This window comes from Curcuma longa, chromosome 1 (genome assembly GCF_044706935.1).
Source record: "Curcuma longa cultivar G26 ecotype Majalengka, Jawa Barat chromosome 1, ITB_CL_G26_1.1, whole genome shotgun sequence".
Taxonomy (NCBI): Eukaryota; Viridiplantae; Streptophyta; class Magnoliopsida; order Zingiberales; family Zingiberaceae; genus Curcuma; species Curcuma longa.
In genome coordinates this window covers 7,076,357-7,100,422 of record NC_133861.1, presented here as the reverse complement: position 1 = coordinate 7,100,422, position 24,066 = coordinate 7,076,357, and the positions used below count along the sequence as shown (strand labels likewise).

General features: G+C 37.3%; 2 protein-coding genes across 2 annotated transcripts in view; both read right to left on the bottom strand.

Annotated features, from left to right (window-relative positions):
- LOC141833052 (dolichyl-diphosphooligosaccharide--protein glycosyltransferase subunit 1A) overlaps positions 1-20,372 on the bottom strand; it is a 36,440-nt gene extending 16,068 nt beyond the window's left edge. The window contains exons 1-9 of the mRNA XM_074720448.1: positions 20,242-20,372; positions 18,639-18,683; positions 16,218-16,852; positions 15,984-16,131; positions 15,702-15,878; positions 13,238-13,306; positions 13,068-13,157; positions 12,117-12,275; positions 10,167-10,391 (exon numbers count right to left, since the gene is read on the bottom strand). Coding sequence (XP_074576549.1) covers positions 10,167-10,391; positions 12,117-12,275; positions 13,068-13,157; positions 13,238-13,306; positions 15,702-15,878; positions 15,984-16,131; positions 16,218-16,852; positions 18,639-18,683; positions 20,242-20,340 — 1,647 coding nt within the window. The 5' untranslated portion in view covers positions 20,341-20,372. The remainder of the gene's footprint in view (positions 1-10,166; positions 10,392-12,116; positions 12,276-13,067; positions 13,158-13,237; positions 13,307-15,701; positions 15,879-15,983; positions 16,132-16,217; positions 16,853-18,638; positions 18,684-20,241) is intronic.
- A 1,065-nt stretch (positions 20,373-21,437) lies between these two features.
- On the bottom strand, positions 21,438-24,066 carry LOC141812163 (adenylate kinase isoenzyme 6 homolog). The gene is made up of 3 exons (XM_074700203.1): positions 23,872-24,066; positions 21,951-22,096; positions 21,438-21,795 (listed from the first exon to the last, which is right to left on the bottom strand). The coding sequence occupies exons 1-3, from the start codon at positions 24,064-24,066 to the stop codon at positions 21,612-21,614; spliced, it is 525 nt and encodes a 174-aa protein (XP_074556304.1). The 3' UTR covers positions 21,438-21,611.

The following is a 24,066-nucleotide window of genomic DNA, read 5'->3' as shown; positions in this document are numbered from 1 at the left end:
GAAAGAAGGCTTAACCAACAAGACTTGAAGATAATAAGGCAAATTAAAGATCAGGTTTGCAAACTTCCAGACTTAGATGTTCCCCCTAAAAATGCAATAATGATTATTGAAGCAGATGGTTGCATGGAAGGCTGGGGAGGGATTTGCAAGTGGAAGCTTAACAAGAGCGAAACAAGAATGAAGGAAAAGATTTGCGCCTATGCTAGTGGACGCTTCAATCCTATCAAGGGTGCAATTGATGCTGAAATTCAGGCGGTAATCTTAAGTCTTGAAAAATTTAAGATCTATTACCTTGACAAATCTGAATTGATTATCAGGACTGACAGTAAAGCTATTGTCAAATTTTACGAGAAGTGTTCTGAGCATAAACCGTCCAGAATAAGATGGATGACTCTCTCAGATTATATTTCTGGTTGCGGTATTAAGGTTTCCTTTGAACATATTGATGGAAAGGAAAACCTCTTAGCTGATGAGTTATCAAGGCTTGTTCAAGCCCTGATAATGGAAAGGTTTGAGCATCCTTCGCTCATACCTCTTCTTAAGGCTACTGCTGAGGTCACTGGAAGAACTGAAAATTTACAAGCAGAAAAAAGGTTGGCTGCCTGCATATCCAAAATGCTTCTTAAAAGTATTCCAGTATACTTTATGGCGCCGCCTATGGCTCTTCAATGCGCCTGTGGAAAGGATGCAGCTTATCTTACATCCCATACCAGTAGGAACCCTGGAAGGAGATTCTACAAATGTGCGGATAACCGCTGTCATGTATGGTACTGGGCTGATCTGATTGAAAATTATGTGCAACAAAGGCTTATGGTAGATAACGTTATGGCAAATAATATCAACAACAATGAGCCTTGGTTTCCTGAAGACGAAGACCCAATTGATGAACCAGAAGTACTAAATGAAGAGGATTGGGCTAACTCTGAGATAGATGACCCTCCTGAGGACTCTGGATTGTTCCACCAACAGTATGACTGAGCGGACATGGTGGGCCCAAAGAATCTTATCACCCCACCGAAAGCTTATCTATAGTACTAGCTTTATGTCACTCACCCCACCGAAAGCTTATCTATAGTACTAGCTTTATGTCACTCACCCCACCGAAAGCTTATCTATAGTACTAGCTTTATGAGTGTTTACTTTATGTTAGTGCTTGCTTTATGACAGCACATGCTTATCTTTTTTTAGTGGGTACTTTATGTCGCTTTACAGCACATGCTGAGTCAGAAGAGAATCTGGCTGTCTCCAGACTCTTCACTCCCGCACTCTATATAAGGGAGTTAGTTCATAGTGTTACAGGCACGAAAAACATCACCCCTTCTGCCTATTTCACTTGTTGTTTTTGAAAGGAGCTCAAGTGTTCGAGTCTTCTAGTAGAAAACAAGGTCCTGTAAGTATATAACTTCATCTGAAATAAGTGAAGTCTTTGTTAACTGCTTGTGTTGTGTTTTTCTTTGTTGGTATCAGAGCAAGGTTTGTGTCATTGGCGAAGAACCCCTAAAGCACTGGGCCAAAAACAAAATCAAGTGCAAATTGGAGATTATGAATCCTAATCTGACAATTGAAGATCGTCCCTTAAAGCACGTAACTCCAAGCCTAAAGGAGACCATGACTAGGCATGTAAGCAAACTTCTGGAACTCAAGGTGATTCGACCTTCCACCAGTAGACATCGTACCACAGCAATAATAGTGAACTCTGGTACTGAGGTAAATCCTATAACTGGTGAGGAAACAAAAGGTAAAGAACGATTAGTCTTTAATTACAAAAGACTTAATGATAATACTGAAAAGGATCAATATTCTTTACCTGGCATTAATACTATTATTGCAAAAATTAGTCATTCTAAGATATATTCTAAGTTTGACTTGAAAAGCGGTTTTCATCAAGTAGCTATGGCAGAGGAATCAATTCCATGGACCGCCTTCTGGGCTATTGATGGGCTTTATGAATGGCTGGTTATGCCATTTGGCCTTAAAAATGCACCAGCTATCTTCCAGCGGAAAATGGATAATTGCTTCAAAGGTACTGAGGCCTTCATAGCAGTATATGTGGACGATATTCTGGTATTCTCTGAGACAAAGGAAGCCCACAAAGGGCATTTGAAGATTTTGATTTCTATATGCGAGGCTAATGGACTCATTCTAAGCCCAACGAAGATGAAGATTGGTGTCAGGCAGGTGGAATTCCTTGGTGCAATTATTGGAGATTCAAGAATCAAATTACAGCAGCATATTATAAGGAAAATCCTTGACACAAAGGAAGAAAGTCTTACTGAGCTTAAAGCCTTAAGGCGCTGGTTGGGTATTCTCAATTATGCCAGAGCATATATCCCAAACCTGGGAAAAATTCTAGGGCCTCTATACTCAAAGACCTCAGGGAAAGGAGAAAGAAGGCTTAACCAACAAGACTTGAAGATAATAAGGCAAATTAAAGATCAGGTTTGCAAACTTCCAGACTTAGATGTTCCCCCTAAAAATGCAATAATGATTATTGAAGCAGATGGTTGCATGGAAGGCTGGGGAGGGATTTGCAAGTGGAAGCTTAACAAGAGCGAAACAAGAATGAAGGAAAAGATTTGCGCCTATGCTAGTGGACGCTTCAATCCTATCAAGGGTGCAATTGATGCTGAAATTCAGGCGGTAATCTTAAGTCTTGAAAAATTTAAGATCTATTACCTTGACAAATCTGAATTGATTATCAGGACTGACAGTAAAGCTATTGTCAAATTTTACGAGAAGTGTTCTGAGCATAAACCGTCCAGAATAAGATGGATGACTCTCTCAGATTATATTTCTGGTTGCGGTATTAAGGTTTCCTTTGAACATATTGATGGAAAGGAAAACCTCTTAGCTGATGAGTTATCAAGGCTTGTTCAAGCCCTGATAATGGAAAGGTTTGAGCATCCTTCGCTCATACCTCTTCTTAAGGCTACTGCTGAGGTCACTGGAAGAACTGAAAATTTACAAGCAGAAAAAAGGTTGGCTGCCTGCATATCCAAAATGCTTCTTAAAAGTATTCCAGTATACTTTATGGCGCCGCCTATGGCTCTTCAATGCGCCTGTGGAAAGGATGCAGCTTATCTTACATCCCATACCAGTAGGAACCCTGGAAGGAGATTCTACAAATGTGCGGATAACCGCTGTCATGTATGGTACTGGGCTGATCTGATTGAAAATTATGTGCAACAAAGGCTTATGGTAGATAACGTTATGGCAAATAATATCAACAACAATGAGCCTTGGTTTCCTGAAGACGAAGACCCAATTGATGAACCAGAAGTACTAAATGAAGAGGATTGGGCTAACTCTGAGATAGATGACCCTCCTGAGGACTCTGGATTGTTCCACCAACAAGATGACTAGGCGGACATGGTGGGCCCAAAGAATCTTATCACCCCACCGAAAGCTTATCTATAGTACTAGCTTTATGTCACTCACCCCACCGAAAGCTTATCTATAGTACTAGCTTTATGAGTGCTTACTTTATAGTAGTGCTACTTTACAGCACATGCTTATCTTTTCTTAGTGGGTACTTTATGTCGCTTTACAGCACATGCTGAGTCAGAAGAGAATCTGGCTGTCTCCAGACTCTTCACTCCCGCACTCTATATAAGGGAGTTAGTTCATAGTGTTACAGGCACGAAAAACATCACCCCTTCTGCCTATTTCACTTGACGTTTTTGAAAGGAGCTCAAGTGTTCGAGTCTTCTAGTAGAAAACAAGGTCCTGTAAGTATTATTTTGTAACTTCATCTGAAATAAGTGAAGTCTTTGTTAACTGCTTGTGTGGTGTGTTTCTTCTTTGTTGTGCTTACCTTTACTTTTCTGAGTATCAGAGTGCTAAGGTTTGTGAATAAGGGAGTTAGTTCATATGGCATTGATGGGGTAAAACCTTAAGAATAGGGGCCTTATTAGGCTCTGCCTATACTTGTTATTATTACTCTAATGCTTCTATAAGTCGAACAGGTATATTATTCTTCATGAAACTGAAGAGGTATTCTTGAAATGCTAAGTATGGTGAAGAAAAATGATCTACATTCTAAAGAAATGGAGTTGGGAAGGCAGAGGAGTTGTTTGCTTAAGGTCGCTTTAGCCAAGGAGGGCGTTCAGACCGTGTCAAAACTCGGAGATCTTCTAGTATCCTCCATCAGGAAAGTAGAACTACGTGAAGTACTTGTTATACTTAGCATGATAGTTGCCTCTTAAGAATCATAAGAATTACACATGCCTGGTAAGACGTACAAAGCAGAAGAAAAATAAGAAGCAATGGTAAGCATCCTATGAAAGGTAAACCTATTCTGTTAATTTTAAATCTTGTCATAAAAATTGCATGAACTCAGACCTTAGAGAATTTGAAAACCAGTTTAATTTGTGGAAAAATCACTGGTACGAAAGAAAAAATTTGGATTACTTAAACCTAGAATCCACTTCAAAGGCAGATTTTGCTCATAACCTGAAGGTTACTGCATACAGGGTTGATTTGGGCAATAAAGCTCTCTTTGCTATAAGCAAACAAAACTGCATACATATTCTTAGATTTACGAACTAAATTGCAGGAACAGGAGCAGCAGTTGCAAGAAATTCCTAAACTTGCAAAAATTGTAAAGCAACAGCGAGCTGATCTAAAAGACTTGTTAGCCAAGCAAGACCTGTTGAAGACAGAAATCTTGCATCTCAGGCAAGATTATCTCACAAGACGACCTTTATCTAAGGAGGACGTTGAGGAACTGGTTGTTAAAATCAGTGAGCAACCTAAGTTCATCAACAGGCAGACGGAAGCTCTTACTGAAGAACTATCAAAGAAAGTTGATAAAGTGGAGGAGCTGATCCATCTCTTGAAGGAGTCCATTATGGGATGAACCCATTAAAGGACTCAGCTGAATACAAAGAAGCAATTGGTGCTACATCTCAAGGCTGGCCAGAAAGCGGTGTGGGTATAACAGAGAAGGAGACGGTACAAAACCTAGCATCTCTTTCTAGACAACTTAACTCTATACTCTTCACTGTTATTAAGCTTAGGCAAGAAGTTGCGGAGCTCAAAAGAGACAAAGCCCTTGCTCAAGATCTCTCTCCATAATTGAGCAACTCAACAGGACTCATCTAAGTCCTCAAGGGGCATCATTTCAGAAGAATAAGGGGACCATCAAAGTATACAGAAACCCCTTTGACATCCTGAAAGAAATTTCAAAATGACTTCTGAGAGGTCATATCTTCCATCCATCACGGGAACTGAAGTGACTACAGCAAATAGAGTTCCTGGAGCACCACTTGTGGAAGATCAGATTAGAGACTACCGACGGGCTGCGCATGCCAGATATGAAGCACAGAGAGTCGGTCGGAGTATTGCCAACATAGGAAGAACTATCGTTGGAAGGCAACCTAGGGAGCACACCCTAGCCCTTATAATGAATCCTGAGACTGAGCTCAGGAGATCAATGCAACAACGTGCACGGACGGTACCTGCAGAAGTATTATATATGACCCGCCGGGACACTATACATCACAGAGTTTATCATTTCAGGGCGGAAGAAAGGATGTTGGTCACAGGCACAGACCAACAAGATCGAACATTCATTGTTGAAGACTCATTTGAGCGCCTTGCTCAAGCTGAATTAGAATATATCCATATGGGTATACTTCAGGTACGTTTCCAAATACTTCATAGAAGGTATGCTGGAACTATGGCACTAATTGTTTTCAGAGATACTCGCTGGAGCACTGATGAGCGAAGTATCATAGCGGCTATGGAAGTTGACTTAGCAGAAGGAAATCAATTAATTTACATTATGCCTGATATAATGATGACTATAAAGGATTTCTATAGGCATATACAGATTTCCATACAGACTCGTGGTTATGAAGCATGGACTGAAGCCGAAGCTAATCTACTAATCACCAGAAGTATTACTGCAAGATTGTCCAACACCCCAAATGTTGGATTTGCATTCCAAGTCAGCAAGGTAGCAGAATACCTAAGATCAAAAGGTGTTAAAGCTTTGGATGCTTCAAAACAGTCATCCAAGGAGTTCCAAAGGCTTTCATGGAACTTAAGGCCATCAAGGGTAATTACTCCCATGTTACCTTCATCATTAATTGCCTCTTCTAACTATGATGGCAGTCAGACGCTTCAATTCAATAACTACCAAATGGCGTCCTCATCAAAACCACCTCACTACAATGCTCATGATGATGAGACAGATGATGAGCAACATATAGTTGCTGTCATAACAATTCTGGATGATTCTGCAGATGACTATCCAGTATTGGCAGCTGTGGACATCGAACCAAGTTCTTGTCCAGAAAGCATGGTGGGAGAAGAAGAGGAGGAAGAGATAATTTTATCATTCCTACAACAACAAATTTCGTCTGAGGATGATGACTTCGTGGCAGGATACGAGACTGATTATGATTGTGAAAGCAGCAAAAGCTCCATGGTTTACTCAGAATCCTTTAAAAGTAGTTATGAAATTAATCATCTTGATGATTATCCTGAATTACAGAATATTGAAAAGGTCTTATCTACTAATGAATCTGCAATTAGTTCCTATAGACCTCCACAGGATGCTGAGATGGTTACACCTGGATATACACCAGCAGTAAGTGCAAGAGGATGGGCCTCGAATGTAGAGGAGGCCTTGCTACCAAAGAAACCTACAAAATGGAATAGCAGTTCTGAATGGTTTCAGTTACCTCATGCTAATATCAACAGAGGATCCATATTTGTCATGCCCTATGACTTCGATGTTAAGGTATTTGAAAGGTGGGAAAGCTCTACTTTATTATTAATGGCTGACAAAAATATTGAGGATGCAGAAAATAAAATCCTGTATATAGAAAATTTGCTGGGTGAATCAGAGAAGAAGATGTTTATGACTTGGAGGATGAGTTATCCGACAGAATATGAAGCATTAAAATCTTCTGCATTAGGACAAAATGGAACGCAGAATATCCTTAATCAAATAAGGATGATATTCTTTCTTGAAAATCCTAAAGTTGGCACTACAGATGAACAAGATGCTGCATACAAGACACTGAAAAGCCTAGTTTGCAATGAAATGACAGATAAGGCTTTATTTAGATATATGAATGATTATTTTCATTTGGCATCTAAATGTGGCAGGCCATGGGCAGGTGAAGAATTATCTTCTGAATTCTTTACTAAAATGCCTAGGACGCTGGGTGACAGAATTGAGAAGGCGTTCAAGGAAAGGCATCCTACTAACACGGTAGGAGTATCTGCCCGAATTGTGTTTACAAAAAATTACCTCATTGATATGTGCCAGGAAGCAGTTTTCCAAAGTAGACTGAAGAAGATGAACTTCTGCAAAGACACCTCTGTCCATGGTGTCTATGGAAAAGAGAAAAATGTAAAGAGATATGGTGCGCGCAAGAGTACTACCTACAATGGTAAACCTCACAAATCCCATATAAGAATAGAAAAGCAGAAATACTTGGCAAAAAGAAAAAAGGATTGTAAGTGTTTTGCTTGCGGAGAAATTGGTCATTATGCATCTGAATGCACTAACCCTAAGAAGTTGATGCATAGGGTATCTATTCTTGAATCCCTTCAGCTAGATGATGGTATGGAGGTTGTCTCGGTTGGGATGGATGAATCTGATAGATCGGATATTTATTCTGTATCTGAAAATGAAGACAATCAGATTGTTTCTCTTGAGGTTATGACTTTACAGGAATCCCCTGCATATAATACTTCTCAGCATGATTCTGCAGCAGGTAGAAGATACCTTAGAAATGCCAGAGATTATAGGAGGCAAATAAAGGAAGCCTCCAGAATCAGAACTGATTGAAGATGCTCCTACACTGAAAGTACTCAGGTCACATCCTTTGGCTTTCTTACCTCAGAGGAAAACCGAGGGAGCTGCTGGCTATGACCTAGCTGCCTGTGAAGGTGCGGTTCTACCACCTTACTCACATAAATTAATCAATACAGGCATACAAACACTTACAATCCTTTTTTCTTTTTGCCAAGTATTTCTGCTTTTCTATTCTTATATGGGATTTGTGAGGTTTACCATTGTAGGTAGTACTCTTGCGCGCACCATATTTCTTTACATTTTCTCCTTTCCATAGACACCATGGACAGAGGTGTCTTTGCAGAAGTTCATCTTCTTCAGTCTGCTTTGGAAGACTGCTTCCTGGCACATATCAATAAGGTAATTTTTTGTAAACACAATTCGGGCAGATACTCCTACCGTGTTAGTAGGATGCCTTTCCTTGAACGCCTTCTCAATTCTGTCACCCAGCGTCCTAGGCATTTTAGTAAAGAATTCAGAAGATAATTCTTCACCTGCCCATGGCCTGCCACATTTAGATGCTAAATGAAAATAATCATTCATATATCTAAATAAAGCCTTATCTGTCATTTCATTGCAAACCAGGCTTTTCAGTGTCTTGTATGCAGCATCTTGTTCATCTGTAGTGCCAACTTTGGGATTTTCAAGAAAGAATATCATCCTTATTTGATTAAGGATATTCTGCGTTCCATTTTGTCCTAATGCAGAAGATTTTAATGCTTCATATTCTGTCGGATAACTCATCCTCCAAGTCATGAACATTTTCTTTTCTGATTCACCCAGCAAATTTTCTATGTACAGGATTTTATTTTCTGCATCCTCAATATTTTTGTCAGCCATTAATAATAAAGTAGAGCTTTCCCATCTTTCAAATACCTTAACATCGAAGTCATAGGGCATGACAAATATGGATCCTCTGTTGATATTAGCATGAGGTAACTGAAACCATTCAGAACTATTATTCCACCTTGTAGGCTTCTTTGGTAGCAAGGCTTCCTCTACATTCGAGGCCCATCCTCTTGCACTTACTGCTGGTGTATATCCAGGTGTAACCATCTCAGCGGAAAAAGTGATCGCAGAACGCATACAACATAGGGCACTCTCCCAGCCACTTCAACTGGCGAGTGCCCCCAGTTCCGCTGCATGGCATGGTTATGTAAGCACCTCATCCTCTCATGATTAAATAATATCAAACGCATGTCAGGTTTTAAAACCTTCAGGTCAAATGTGAAGAATCTTTTTACACTAATCATGGATGAACTTACTGGACACATTCAAGATACCGTACCATGGTGCATGTTGTTTGCAGATGATATTGTATTGGTAGATGAGACACGTGAGGGAGTAAATGCTAAATTAGAATCTTGGCGAGAAACACTAGAAGAGAAAGGTTTTAGGCTTAGTAGAGTAAAGACAGAATATATGGAATTTAAGTTTAGCAATATTGAACGTAATGAGACAAGTATTAAAATAGGAGATGATGAGTTGTCTGGAACTGAGAGTTTTAAATATTTAGGATCATTTTTGCAAGCCGATGGAGGGATTGAGAGAGATGTCTTACATAGAATACAAACAGGATGGTTGAAGTGGAGGAGAGCATCAGGTGTTTTATGTGATCGTAAAGTGCCTCTAAAACTTAAAGGAAAGTTCTATAAAACGGCAGTTAGACCTGCCATGTTATATGGCGCTGAATGTTGGGCTATGACTCGAGCACATGAGCAAAATATGAGAGTTGCGGGAGATGAGGATGTTAAGAGAGGATGTGTGGACATACGAAGATGGACAGAATAAGAAATGAGAGCATTAGAGAGAAAGTTGAAGTTGCATCTATTGAGAAAAAACTCCGTGAGAACACGTTTAAGGTGGTACGGACATGTACTTAGACGACCGATAATGGTCCCGAGTTAGGCGGTCTTAAACTTATGACAAATACGCATATCAAACGAGGGCGAGGTAGACCAAAAAAGACTTTGTGAAGGAAATACAAACAAGATAAAATTTATTTAAATATAAATGATGATATAATAGGAGATAGAGCTCAATGGCGTAAAAAAGATCCATATAGCCGATCTACTTAGTGGGATAAAACTTGGTTGTTGTTGTTGTTGTTGTAACTGTTTTTTTTTCATTCTCATTCTCTACACATATGAACTAGTTGACCAATTTCAATGCGAGCACAGGTATGAAAAGTTTAGCCACCATTAAACCAATGCTTGACTGTAATATTTTAATAGCGTCAAATGTCAACTCTAATATTCCCGAGACCACTTCATTATGAGAAAGTTACACCATCATAGTTTATACGAGAAGGAAGAGTCCACATTGCATGTTTATAAATAAAAAATGCTATTACCTTTGGTAATATATGGGAAGCCTGAGGAGAATGGTGTAAAAATGCTGTCAATGGCTTCAACTCCTTGACCAATTCTTTCAGCTGTGCATCAGCTGTCCTACGAAGTGTTTTACAAGACTGGACATCTCCTGTCCTTGAGAGATCTCTTAGTGAGGCCTCCAGCTTCTCATGCACTGCTAAACATTGGTTGATGATATTAAGCACCTGTTGAACTGTTGCTTGCACCTGCAACAAAATCAATATGGTCGTCAAATTAAAGCACACCTCAATTTGGGCATCATTGGAGAAGATATTGTAAACTGTGATAGTCAGAAAATATGAAAAAGTATAAAAGAATTGTGTTTAATATGTGGAACTGCCTAATCAAATGACATAATGCAACTGAGAAAAACTTTGAAACATTTAAACATAGCAATTGACCACAAAAGAAACTCGAGAGGAAATGTAATAACTGGTCTAAAGGATTAAAATGATAACAGTAAGAGTAGTTGAAAACTAAATCAAAGACAAACCCTCTGATAAAGATGCAAACCAAATATCAATACATGCCAACAAAGACAAAAATTATTGTGTTAATGATTCGACCCCACATGAAAATAATCTAAATCTCATTTGCAAGTACAATCCAAGTATAGTTCTGGTTCATTAAAATCTTTTATATAGCAGTAAGTACTAATCCTGGGTTGTGAGAATAACTTGTGGAGTCTCTATTTGGAATAAAAACCCTCTACATTCTGGATAGGAAACGCTATGCATCTTTTCTTCTTTACACAGTCCCTTCACTTTTAATCATAGTCATACATTGCTTCCTCCGGGACATGAAGGCATGGGGGATTTTAGATATCTGATGTCAAGTTATGAATGTACACATTACAATCATCTTTTTTTATTTCTGTAATTGACCTAAGTAGTTAAGCAAAATAAGAATATGCATCTGTGTTAAACATTTAGAAACAAACAATACATATCAAGAAGAGTAGCAGGTTAGGAAGGTAAGAGATAGTCATATCTATCACTGTATCATTCAAAACAAAAATTGAATTGTTTATTGAAAATTTACACTTGAAAAAAATAACTTACTCCCTTGGTTCTTGATACTTGATAAGAATAAACAATAAAGACAGGAATTCCAATTTATTTAGGTTATCCAGATATTTTTAGCTCGGTCATCCTAGCGATTAAAACCTTCCTCATAACATAACAGCATCATCAAGAATAAAAAAACCAAAAAAAGTGATCCAAGATATCATGCTTAAACTCTCAACCAGAAGGTAAGTATAACAATCATATAAACAATAACATCAATCCTAAATCGCCTTGCTAGATGCAATTTCTTTAGAGAATTCCTGACGCTACAATTTAGGTTTAGGAACATCTATGCTGCATTTTGTGGAGGCTTCCCTTCTGGTGAGAGATGGATGCCATAGTAATGTAACCATAGTAATAAAGATTGCAATCCCGATCTTACAATCTTACAGTCCAAACTACCTACATGATCCAGATCCTATATCGGATCTGAATTAGGGCAGGATCAAACCTATGATATTTCATTTAGTGTTCCTATGCAGGATCTAGATCCCAACAAGCACAACTAGATAAATCAATTTGTACATTCAATTAGACATTTTAAAGAGGGATATTTAGTATAGAAAATATTTTTTTCCATGTCATAGCATTTAAGAAAATTTTCAAAAATATAAGATTCCTTTTAACTCCAAAACAAAAGAATATTTTTAAATTATTGTTATTATCATCATCTTGTATCTCACATTCGTGCTATAAAATTTGCTACTTATTATATAAACACAGAACTTAAGAATCTTTGTTCTGCAATATGAATAAAACTATCCATAATGTAAATCATGTTGTTGCTACCCCAATCAAAGAGAAATTGTTTCTATGAATTTAACTCCATGAGGACAAGATGCAGAAATAAAAAAAGTTTAATACCTCCTCTGATTGAATTTTTGCAATATATGAAGCGGAAGACTTCGAGATTGACATATCAGTGTGAATGTAAACAATGCAAGTAACAAAAAGGAGGAAAAAGCCAGAAATTAGCATCATTGGCTCCCTTAGCAATGAGATCTTGCTGAACTGGTAGTAGACCTAAAAGTCAAATGAGATCCATTAATCCACTTAATGACACTTAATCAACAGTGATATTACCACACAATAATAACAAACTAGCAAATTCTGTGAATTAAACATCATAAATTTGTAATCAATAGAATTCCCCAATTAGTAGAGAGATGCAGGAAATCAGGAGTCAATATATGCAACATTATTTGGTTGACTCAATATCTGGTAAACCAAGTAATGAGGCAACCATATGAGTGGAGCAAGGCTAGAGAAAAATTATCTTTAAACACGTAAGAGCAGAGTTTATATGAATTTTCAGAGCTTATTTTTGGTGAATATTGTCTTCAAAACCAATTTGCATCTCATTTAAGCTATATTCCACATTTTGCTGATATATGATAAAACATAAGGAGTCTTTGGCAAAATAAATAAAAATCATAAAGGTAAGACTCGTGAGGCACAGATCTGCTGATGACAATTTGTGAAACTGGATATACAAAGGAAAAGGAGTTTCCTCTCAAATCAGCATCAACATAAAATTTAGCTCAGATTCTTACCGAAGCAAAGGAGTTACTTTTAAGATCAATGGCAACATATGGTTCAAGCCAGATTTTTTTTCTAGAAACAACAGATCAACATGGTTGTGTTAAAACTATGCAACAACTATATGCATCTATGATGATATCTAAATAAATCAAATCAAACTTGCAAAACAATCTCTGAGTTTACCACAAACCAAAAGATTAGGTTTCTACAAATTGACGAATAGATTACTAGATTAGGCTATGTTAATACTGGATTGCCAATGTCAAAGCATACCTGAAAATAGATGTTATCTTCTGGAACAACATTATTCTTTTCCAAGACTAAAACGGGCCTTCCAACAATGTCAAGGTGGGAATATTTAATCTGTAAAAGGAAAAATCATTTCATCATATTCTGGCTAAGGATGAATATATGTCATTAAAATTCAAGGTAGAATCCTTAACCTCTTCGGCTTGTTTTGCAGGAAAGGGAACAGCAGCAATAATTCCTTTTGAACCTTCTGGAAGGACAATCTGCATCCAGTGACTTTAATTTAAGATTTCTAATCCAAGCGAAACACCAAGATCAACTAAAAATATTTATTAGTACTAATAAATCCAACTCTGAGATGAGTGATCTCAAATATCAACAGTGTACTTCAACTAGTAAAGATTTCACTAAAGTTGGAGCAACATTCTCAAAATCCACATCATCTTTTCAGCTAAAAAAATTGACAAAATCGTGAGGACAAAGAAAGGATGCCTTGTTGATTTATAGAGGGGATGGAATGAAGTGGGAATTGTTCACTCCCTTCAGGATTTAATTAAATTCTTTGGATGAACAATTTGAAGTAAAATCATCCATTTCAATGAATGACTCATTCCATTCTATCCATTCCATAATTTAAAATATGAAAAGCTTCATTCCACTTCCATCAAATATAATACAACTTAACAAATTATCATTTCATAACTGAAATAAAGATAAATAGAATGAGTGAATCATGAGGTCAACCGATTTGGGTGGGTCATACAGATCTATCTGGTTAGTCAAGCCAAAAAAACTAGGGGGATCAGTCAAGAGGAGCAGGCTGATCGACCACTCAAGCTAAGTAGGTTGGTGATTAACAGGGATTATTGATCTGATTATTCAGGATGAACCACTCGAGTCGATTGAGCATCACATGACCCAACAAGGCCAATCTAGCAACATTGACTGATCAAGACGGTCATGTCGGGCAAATGGATCAAGCCAGAGATGCCATTCACACTGATTGAGTGAGATAAGGAAGGCCATTGAACATGATAAATGTGTTGAATGGACCAACAACGTTGCGCAAGTAAGGTGGATCGACCAAGGTGGGTATCTCAAAAGTACAAGGCATATTGGGCACTCAAAACATACCCAATAGACTAATTAAGTCAAATTGGGTGAATGAATTAAAAGAAGAAAAAAAAATACGTCAAACATACAATGAATCACATGATATTGTACCATTCCATAATTAAAACAAAATAAAAGAGCTGAATGAATCATTTTTAATTTCATTCCATTGTGTTCCTAGTTTTATTCATTCTATTCTTGCATACCAAACACACTTATTTCTATTGGTGGCAATTTGGGTTAGTTGTTCATATTTCTCCCATACTGAACCACATTGCTGTTGAAAATCCAGCAGTGAATGGATCTTTTCTCCAGACCAGATCCTCCAATCCTACTAAAATTGATCATTTTTTGAATAAATATTGCCAGACATCTTTCAATTCCTACAATTGTTTTTAGCGGGATCTCAATCACTTTTCATTGATTCTTTACGATTCCAGATTGGACAGATGTCTGAGATATTGGTAAGAATTGGATTGGCTCTTGCTGATCCTGCCTGAACCTTATTGGGATCAACCAAGTTTAACAACTATTGTTTCAACAATACGTCATCTAAGACATTGCCTATTTTTACATCAATAATCAATAAAGTAATTTAGGTTTTCTTTGATTACAATAAAGACCAGCAAAATTCAGCCTGTCTAGGAATGCTACTAGGATTCTGATTGATGTATTTCCACCAATCTTACAATATATAGAGTCTAGACCAAAATATCTCAAAATTAGATGCCAAAACTGGACCCATCTCTGAAATTAATCCAAACTCTCAACTCAACTAGGGACTGGATGACTTATTATCAGTATTTAAAGTTGGTTCTGTGTCAGTTGGCACGAGTGAAACATTTTGTTATGCCCGCCAATTCCAGCACGTGGAACAGCCCTGCACCACGGCACTAAACCTTCCACCTGGCCTCCCCTTCCCCCTTCTTCCTCCTTTTAACGCCAACACGCAGATGCAACCTGAGTGACGCAATGAAACCCAAACTGTGGGGCATGACAAAACCAGAGAGATGCAAAACAAAGCATATTCATCTCCTTCCCCTTCTTCTGCTCCCTCCTCTCTTTTCCCCTTCTTCCTCCTCTTAGACATCCAAAATCGAAGCAAGTTCTTCCTCATCTTCTTCCCCTTGTCCTCCTCTTATGGTGTTTGACACATCATCGGCACGTGATTGGCACACAGAACCATCTCGAGCCGACAGGGGAGTGAAATCCCGACTTGGCTCAAGGTTTCAGATCTTTCTTATAATACACAGAATGTTTTTTAGATTACTTACATATGGAAGTAATTTCATCAAACCCTTAACTAAGTCTCATCAAAAGCACCAAGATCTGCTCTCGAAATATTTCATGTATTTTTAATAAATACTTAGAAGTTCCATGAAGTTGTAAAATAATCATCTGGTATTTCAGTTAAAAACATAAAACACTAATCATCAGGTATTTTCAGTTCTTGACACTCTAAAAATAAAGACAGCACATCCAACAATCTGCAATATGTTAAAAATCAAATGCCGCATGAGAACATAGAATAGAAAATTAATTTACCTTTACGATGAGATTGTCAATGACAACCTCATCCATAGGACTGCCAAATGTAATATTGAGCATATACTTTCCATCCAACTTGAATAGAAAATCTTGCAATGGTAAACCATAGCCAACAGTGAATGATGTTTGCCAACCACCAAATATTGGAAATCTTGGCTCTATTTCTAGTTGTGTCTGCAGAGATAACAGAATCTCATTTAAGAGCATATGAATGCCATAAAATTAATCTAATCTTACAATGACCCGCATACATGGCGGCTCTTCTGAATGAGAGATCACCTTTCTAGAATCACCCCACAAATGTGAGGTTGAAATGTTTCCAATTTCATCTCTGTAATATATAGAATGTGCCCGTGGTGGCAATCTAAAAATTAAATGATTAAATGATGAAACCCCTCTTATTGACGGTCTGGCTTGATAGTCGAGCCTGTAGAAAAAGGATAAAATAAATTTCACTAACAAAATTTAAATGGATCAACTATAAACAGAAATAGCAATGCAGCAGAAATCTACCTGGAAAATCCTCCCTTTGTTCGGGCACCTCCATGGACAAGAGTATAGTGTTCAGTAACTTGAACATTACCCCAATGAGAAATCTCAATCTCACGCAACAATTCATGTGCAACTGCAAAAGGATTATTATTTTCAAAATGAAGAACTATAGGAGAGTAGGAGAAGGCAGGAAGGTTTTCAAATGGGCCATATCTAATTTCTGAATCAACAAGCTTTGAATTTGGATGTTTTGTGTAAGATTCAACTCTTCCACCAGGCAATCTAATACCAAGAGTCTGCATTTTCACTTTGTAAGGAGACAAATAGTAGGCACTATCCTGGTAGAGTACAAGTTGCACATCAGCTTGAGTAATTTCTTCAGGAAATGGTTGCAGAGAATTAGTGAATACAGTAAGCACATCCAAAGTAATAGCTCCTCCCTTTCCTAAACCTTTAGGTAAGGACACAGAATAAAAAGTCAACTCTTGGGGCATTCCTTTTGGTTCAACTAGTGTAGTAGGAAGACTAACACTAGAACCCTTTTCTTTTCCTTTTCCTTCACTATAAAATGTTTTAATAGCTGCCAAGTTTTTTGCTTGCATATTAGGAAATGCCAGCAAAACTTCTGATGCAATTTCATTACCAACATTCTCTACCTAGCAAGAGAAAATAAATAAATAAACAGATTAGACATCAATGTGTAAATCATTTCCAGAACCTCAAAACTAAAAAAGAAAATATATGTTCACAAACCTAATTAAATTGATTTGTGAAACCCATGATTCCCAGAGACTAAGAAAGGAGGATTATCTCAAATGGGTTGACAAAATGTTATCATGTCATAGTAAATTTGTTAATATTCTGAAGATACTTCTTTCTCCTAAAATTTTTTGCTAGCAAATGTTTTGAATTATACTAACGTTTGCATTTTCACACTGCATCATGAAATCACTATATGGTTGTTTGTTGTGACACAAGCAGCAAGGGAATCAGGGAAACAATCTCTTATCTTGCAGGCAAGGTTCCATACTTCCAGGGAGTCTGACACAATAACTAAATGATTTACCATAAAGCATTATGTATGAAATAACATTTTTGCATCAGGAGCTTGATCCATACTTCCAAAGCAAACCAACCGGCCTTGCCCAACCCAACTGAACTGAACCAACCAGACTGACGGGCCCAAGTGGACCGACCCACTGAACTGACCAACCCACCCAACCCAACTTAACCAGACCACTCCGGACCAAATATCTGACCAACCCAACTTGACTGGCACAACCAGCTTATCTGACCAACTTAACCCAACTAGGCTGACTAACTCACCCAACCCAGCCGGATCAACCGACCAGATAACCTGACTCAACCAGGCCTCTCCGGACCAAATATGTTTTCTCCTTTGCAGCAAACACAAAAAAATGTTTTCTAACATATTTTATTATCATATCCCAACAACAGAAAATAATTCATTTTTCTTGTAAAAGTTTTTCCTAGAAAACATTTGATACAAATTAGCAGAGCCTCTGATAGTTCCTGAGACTAGTATTGCATAACCTGACTTGTACAAATTGATAAAAATATTTTTACCAATTAAAATTTTAAAAACTAGTATCAACACTAGCAAATTGTATAGTTGCATTCACATTGCTTTCACAATTTAGAAAATCTACATGCAGGAAAAGGCATTTTAGCATATGCTGGGAAAGTAAAAAAACAGGACTTACGAATTAGTTTCATGGGATCTAAGCACAGACAAAAAAAAGATATGTTTATGGTAGTGCTAGTGAATTTCATATTGATCACATATCCAATAGAAGTGTTTGATTCTTCGAGGAACAGTAGCATTATGTTGAGGTCACTGCTGTTGAAAATACATTCATCCATGGAAGTGCAATGCTAATCTAATTAGTATAACAGTGAGAACAAGCTTTAGAATGATTGAAGGGGATAACCAATTCGTCGGTTGAATTTTTAACATAACAGAATGATTTCAATGGAGACAATAACCTTTCTACCTTAAGAGACATGAATTCTAAAACTTAGGCTAAAACTTTAGAAGTTGGAATCATGATTCTTTTATTTAATAATTCTTAAAAGAGAAATCATCTTGGAACACAAGAATCAACAAGAACAATTGTCAACAGAGATTATTCTGAAATGGTGATTCTTTAGAATTTCATTCACATCGACAACTCAACCTAATAATACAGATATAAAAACCAATGGAAATGGCTACTAATTTATCTCAATTTTAACTTTGAAATATTGTGCATATGGTAGAAAGAAATGGCTAGGTTTTGAAAACAAGAAAATAATAAAGACAAACTATAGCAATTCTCACAGAGAATAGCTGGCAAAAACTTGTAAATATCAAATGGTACAACAAAATCCCAATCAGTATCATAAAGATCATGAAAAATATGTAGAGAAGTGATCAATTACCTTTAACGAGGACAATATCCGTACAACATGGGAAGTCAAATCCACCTGTTGGAAAAAGATGTTTCATTCATGGGAAATACGAAGGTGGCAAGAAACATGAATATAGAACAAAATAAGGCTAGGAACCAAAAAGGATAAACAATGTTAAGTGTCCAAGAATATCTATGACAAAGCAGAACCGGCCTTATTAGTTATTACCTTATCTGTCTCTCAGAATCATAGCTAGAGACAATGATTTATAAGGGGCACTAAAGCTAAAATGAAGAACTAAACAAGCATGCAACCACATAAGATCAATGTAATCAAAAGCGCTTCAAACATGAAACAAATTGTGGTGTCCTCATATAAGATTGACAAGAAGATTAACAAAATCTGTTGTAAAACAATTATACAACAAGAGGATGTTGCAAAAAGAAACAATAAATTTTTATATTTTAATCAGCACACATCCATCTGCTGTATAAGCATATTGCAATGAAGAAAACTTCTAGTTTTTCATGAAAAATTCGAGACCTGAAAAGATGACATTATCAATAAATATTAGTGACTTAGACTTGTAACTTTATCAAGTGATACATCTGCCAGTGCGTCATTGTAGTGAGGAACAAAATAGTTAGTCAGAGAACAACAAGAATCAGTTAGTCTTACTTAAATAAGTTGTGACTAATCTCATCTATTCGGTAATCATTTTCAAGTTAACTTTTCATCATATCAAAACAATTTAGACCAGTCATTTGAGTGATTGATCTGATTCTACAGATTCACACTGAACTTGGTCAAAAATACTGCTCCAAATCTATCTGAGTCTATTGGACAATCTTAATGTAAAGGACCTTCTCCTACTTATATGTAACCACTGATTCCACTAAAAAAGTTCAAGAAATACTAATAATCAATTTCATGGTTACAGTTACCAGGAAATGTGACTGAGTTCATCTTGCCTGATATAATGTCATTGCTTGTGAGCCTGATTTTCATTAATAATAATAATAGTATCTCACATCGAGAACTCTAATAATATTAACCTATAACTTCCAAGGCATCTAATTTAACTTATCTGGATCTCTGCTTGCTTTCGATCCAAAACAACAAGAAGCTTACGACAGAGAGATAACAAATTCAAGACGTTTTTTCCTTTTAGTCACAGCACCAAAGCACTGCGATTAAACATTTTAAAACAGATCTCTGTCAGTCCAAAGATGGAGAGAGCTAGCCCATCCATTGGCATACAGCTTCCAAGTATACAAAATGCTCAGAAATAAGATTCTTTCAACTCGCGATAAATTATACACTAGGACAAATTCAAACTCGAAATTTTTTGACACCCCGATGACTAACCCATCAAATATACGTCATGATGCGCACCGAGTGAAGAAGAAAGGTAATCCAACAACCACTCCATTCTTCAAACCTCGTACGTTCACCTAGCTACCACATCACAAAGTTTTTCTTCTACAAAAAGCAATATATTTTCGTGAAACAGATCAGTAACAAGAGCATCACATTCAACCTATATGTAATCCAACGATCAAATTCGAGGCAAAATAATCCTAGTCAACCAACGATCCGCCAAAAGCAAGGCGAGAGAAACAGATCTGCTCACCCGTCGATCGACTCGCGAGATCACGAGGTCGGAGAGCGCGGTAGAGTGAAGGAGTGACAGGCAGAAGAGGAAGAAGGCGAATCTAGACGACGTCGCCATGGCACTATCGGGATCGGACCGAGAGTCCCCTCGACGAGGTCTTCGGCTGCCCAAAATACCAGTCACGATAAAAACCCTTGGCAGGCTGTTGACGGTGTTCAATTTTATTGGGCCAAAAGTTTCTTTAGTCAGCCCAACTTCACAGCCCATTTTGCATAATTGCATTCATTTTAGCTCCCAAGGTTAAAGTGTTTATGACGATGCCAAGGTCCCCGAAGCAATGGTGCAACGATAGGACATCCGGGTTGTGACCCAGAGACTCGCGATTCGATCCCCAGCTACAGTGTATTTGCAAGAATTTTCTTCCAAATGGGGAACGCAATCAAAAGATGTTAGGCATCTGTATTGGCCGCCGTATGCGCTTCCCGATTTACCCTGGTGGTCAGTGGGAAACTTCCGGACCGGACCGGCCACCCCCAGGGATTGAGTCTATGAGACTAACTGGGATTTATTATTTTTTTTATGACGATGCCGAGGAAATATCTTATCCGTCGTGATCAACTGTAATTTCTTGATTTATTTTTTTATAAATGATCATAAGATCGACTGTATGGAGCCACTAGACGATGGATTTCACCTTATGCTGAAGTTGATCGCCGATGAAAAATTTTCATAATATCAAATTAATCATCTCTAAATTAAGTGAATTATAAGAATCAAAAAAAAATTATACTTAATATTACAATTCAACCCCTAAACTTTATATATATATATATATATATATATATATATATATATATATATATATATATATATATATATATATATATATATATATATATATCTGTATGTATATATATATATATATATATATATATATATATATCCAAAGTACAGCTTTTTCATACCCAGTCAAAAACCAATCTCTAAAGTATTCTCTCTATTCTATTATTCCTAGCATCACACACGAGTAAAATATTATTTTGCAATATATTACCAATAGTCCTACTTGCAAGACAAGATAATATAAACATTACAGTCACAAGTGTTTCTAACATCCACTAAGTTGTTCAACAAATCTATTAATTCACTTTTTTTTTTCTCAAAACTGAGAAATTTTAGTAAGAAAAGATTTAAACAGCCAAAAACATCGTAAATTGACAGCAAAATACTAAATAAATAGCAAATATCACAAGTACAAACTACAAACTCTTGGGACCAACATTTATTTGGTCACTAACCTTCCAAACTAATCACTCTTCAGCTTTATGTCACACAGAATAGCTGCACTCGGAAGTAATAGCTACAATGACCATATCGAATTAATAGAATCAACGAGGAGTCCAATTATTCACCCATTCGGTCAGATTGGCTACGTTCCTACTAATATCTTCAACAGTGTCACTCTGCAATGCTACTACAATTTCTTCGGCATAACTTGCCTTGGCCTCCTCTAGTAGGACTTGAAAGATTTCGCATTCGATATTGTTCATCAGCTTTGGACCCATGTATCCTCTGTGGGCGGTTAAAGAATGACAAATACAAGTTAGGAAACTAAGAACTGTGATGTAGGAAAATCTGTTGTGTTTATCACCAGATTTTCTGAAGAGGAATCAAATGGAAACATAGCACTTCTTATGTTCATGAAAGATGTGAACGGGAAGGAATACCTGCTACTTAAACGGTCGTGCAAAATAGAATTGTCAGTCTGAAGAACCACCACACAATCAAACCAACGTTCTGGGAAAAAATCACACCCATGATAGTCCACAATGTTACCACCATCTTCCATCTTATCCTCGATTTCATCGCACACCTGCAAACTACAGTCAGCTTATTAAATGTACCATGAGACCTACAGTCGGCAAATTAAATGCACCATGAGACTAATTGATTTGAACATTCAAATGAAGCTTAGGAAAAGTGGTCTGCAAGGGACGCACTGAACAATTGCTCTCTCCATCATAAGCAAGATAAATATCATACATAGAAGACAGTAGATCATCCAACTGTGTGTTGCTACAATTAATTTTATGAATATCACCTTCTGCTCTAATTCTTCTGATGATTCACGTCTCAAATTCCAATCCAATGGTGTGCTAAGTGAAGGTGTGGTAACAATTTAATTTACTCGGACGAAAACAAGTTCATGATGATTCATTGCCATAATTTGAAACAGTTATTGACTATGACAGTAAGAGGCTTTATTGTTAAATGAAAAAGGTGATATATCTGAAAATGATCTTGTAAACTAGAAATAGGATAGTTTGGAAGCATAAAATACTTCTACACGCTGAAAATAACACATGGATTAAGCAAACAATGAAGGAAGGTTTATGAAGATCTGAAAGATCCAAGAAACCTTTTTGCAGAAAAAAATACCATAAAAAATTAGAAATATATTTGTAGTTGTCCCCTTTTCCGGCTTCTTCAGATGGCTATGCAAATTAAAACTATCTTATAAATTAATCAGATAATGAACAAGTACTTTAACATGAACCAAAACAATTAAGATGTTCGGAAATATCAAGTTTTGAAAAGAGTGCACATTAGTAAATGACCATGGCGCCATGCAGACATGATTAAACAGATAATAGTTTGTGGACTAGATAAAGTTGACATAACACGATTGTGACTAATCATACATGTAAGATCAATTAGTAATTCACGACGAGCGGAGATCATTCGACACTTAATCAACAACTGTTAGTGCCAACTGTTAGGGCTTGCTCGATCTTTGTGCTTGGCAGTTTTGCTGTTTGCATATTGAGATTCAAAGTGAAACCTTTGATACTGAGCAGTAAAACTCTACGAGATCATATTAACTCCAGTTTCTTTCTTTTCATTTCTTGTTTCTACTCTACATTCATCATCTGCACCTCTTTTTAGCTTTGCCCATTTCCCATATTTATGGAACATATATCCAAAGCATCAGAAACTTGATTAAATTCTCAACACTATTAGCATGAAACGAGAGATGATCGGCTATAGCTTTCTCCAGCAAAAAGAATTAAATGTACAAACTTGGAAAAGCTACTGCGCACCACAACGCAGAAATCCATGATACATAGACTTGATCTGGAGAAGTTTAAGTGACTTCTCTTTTGGTGTTACTTTCACTACCCTTTTTCTTCTGAGAACACCAATTGTACCAGCGTATAATGCAAATAATAGAGAGCATAAGGATAACCAAATGGTATGAAGAACAATAAGACCAAGAATCAGATAGTGGAAGCCAGTGAGAAATCACATTATTGTTAACGCTCACTCAAGGTCAATGTGCAAAAATAGTGAGAACAATAGGAAAAGAGCCATCTTTCATATTCTAATATTTTCCACACTTACTCCATCAAAACCTACTTCCGTGATCAAATTTGACCATCTCATCGTATTTTTAACAGTTAGTTTGTCTCTAATCGTCAATTTACAACTAGGAAAGATTCGATCGAACACTCTCCTCTGAGATACTAGAGAAAATTGCAACTTTAGTCATCGAATGATCGCGAACGAAGGACAACGAAAAGGAATCTCAAAAGCAAAATATAGGGTATCGACGATGAATACGAAGTTTAGGGCTACGGAGAGACAGACCAGATCCTCGTTGATGATGTGGCACTCGAACTCCTCGTCCCAGCCGTCGTGGAGATCCTTCGCCCGGACCAGCTCGCCGACGTTTATGTGGCGGAGGTTGGTGGCTTCTGCGAGGAGCGAGCAAGTCGTCGTCTTCCCCGTCCCCGGCGTCCCGGTCACCAGGATGTTCGGCCTCGCTCTTCCGCCGTCGGCCAT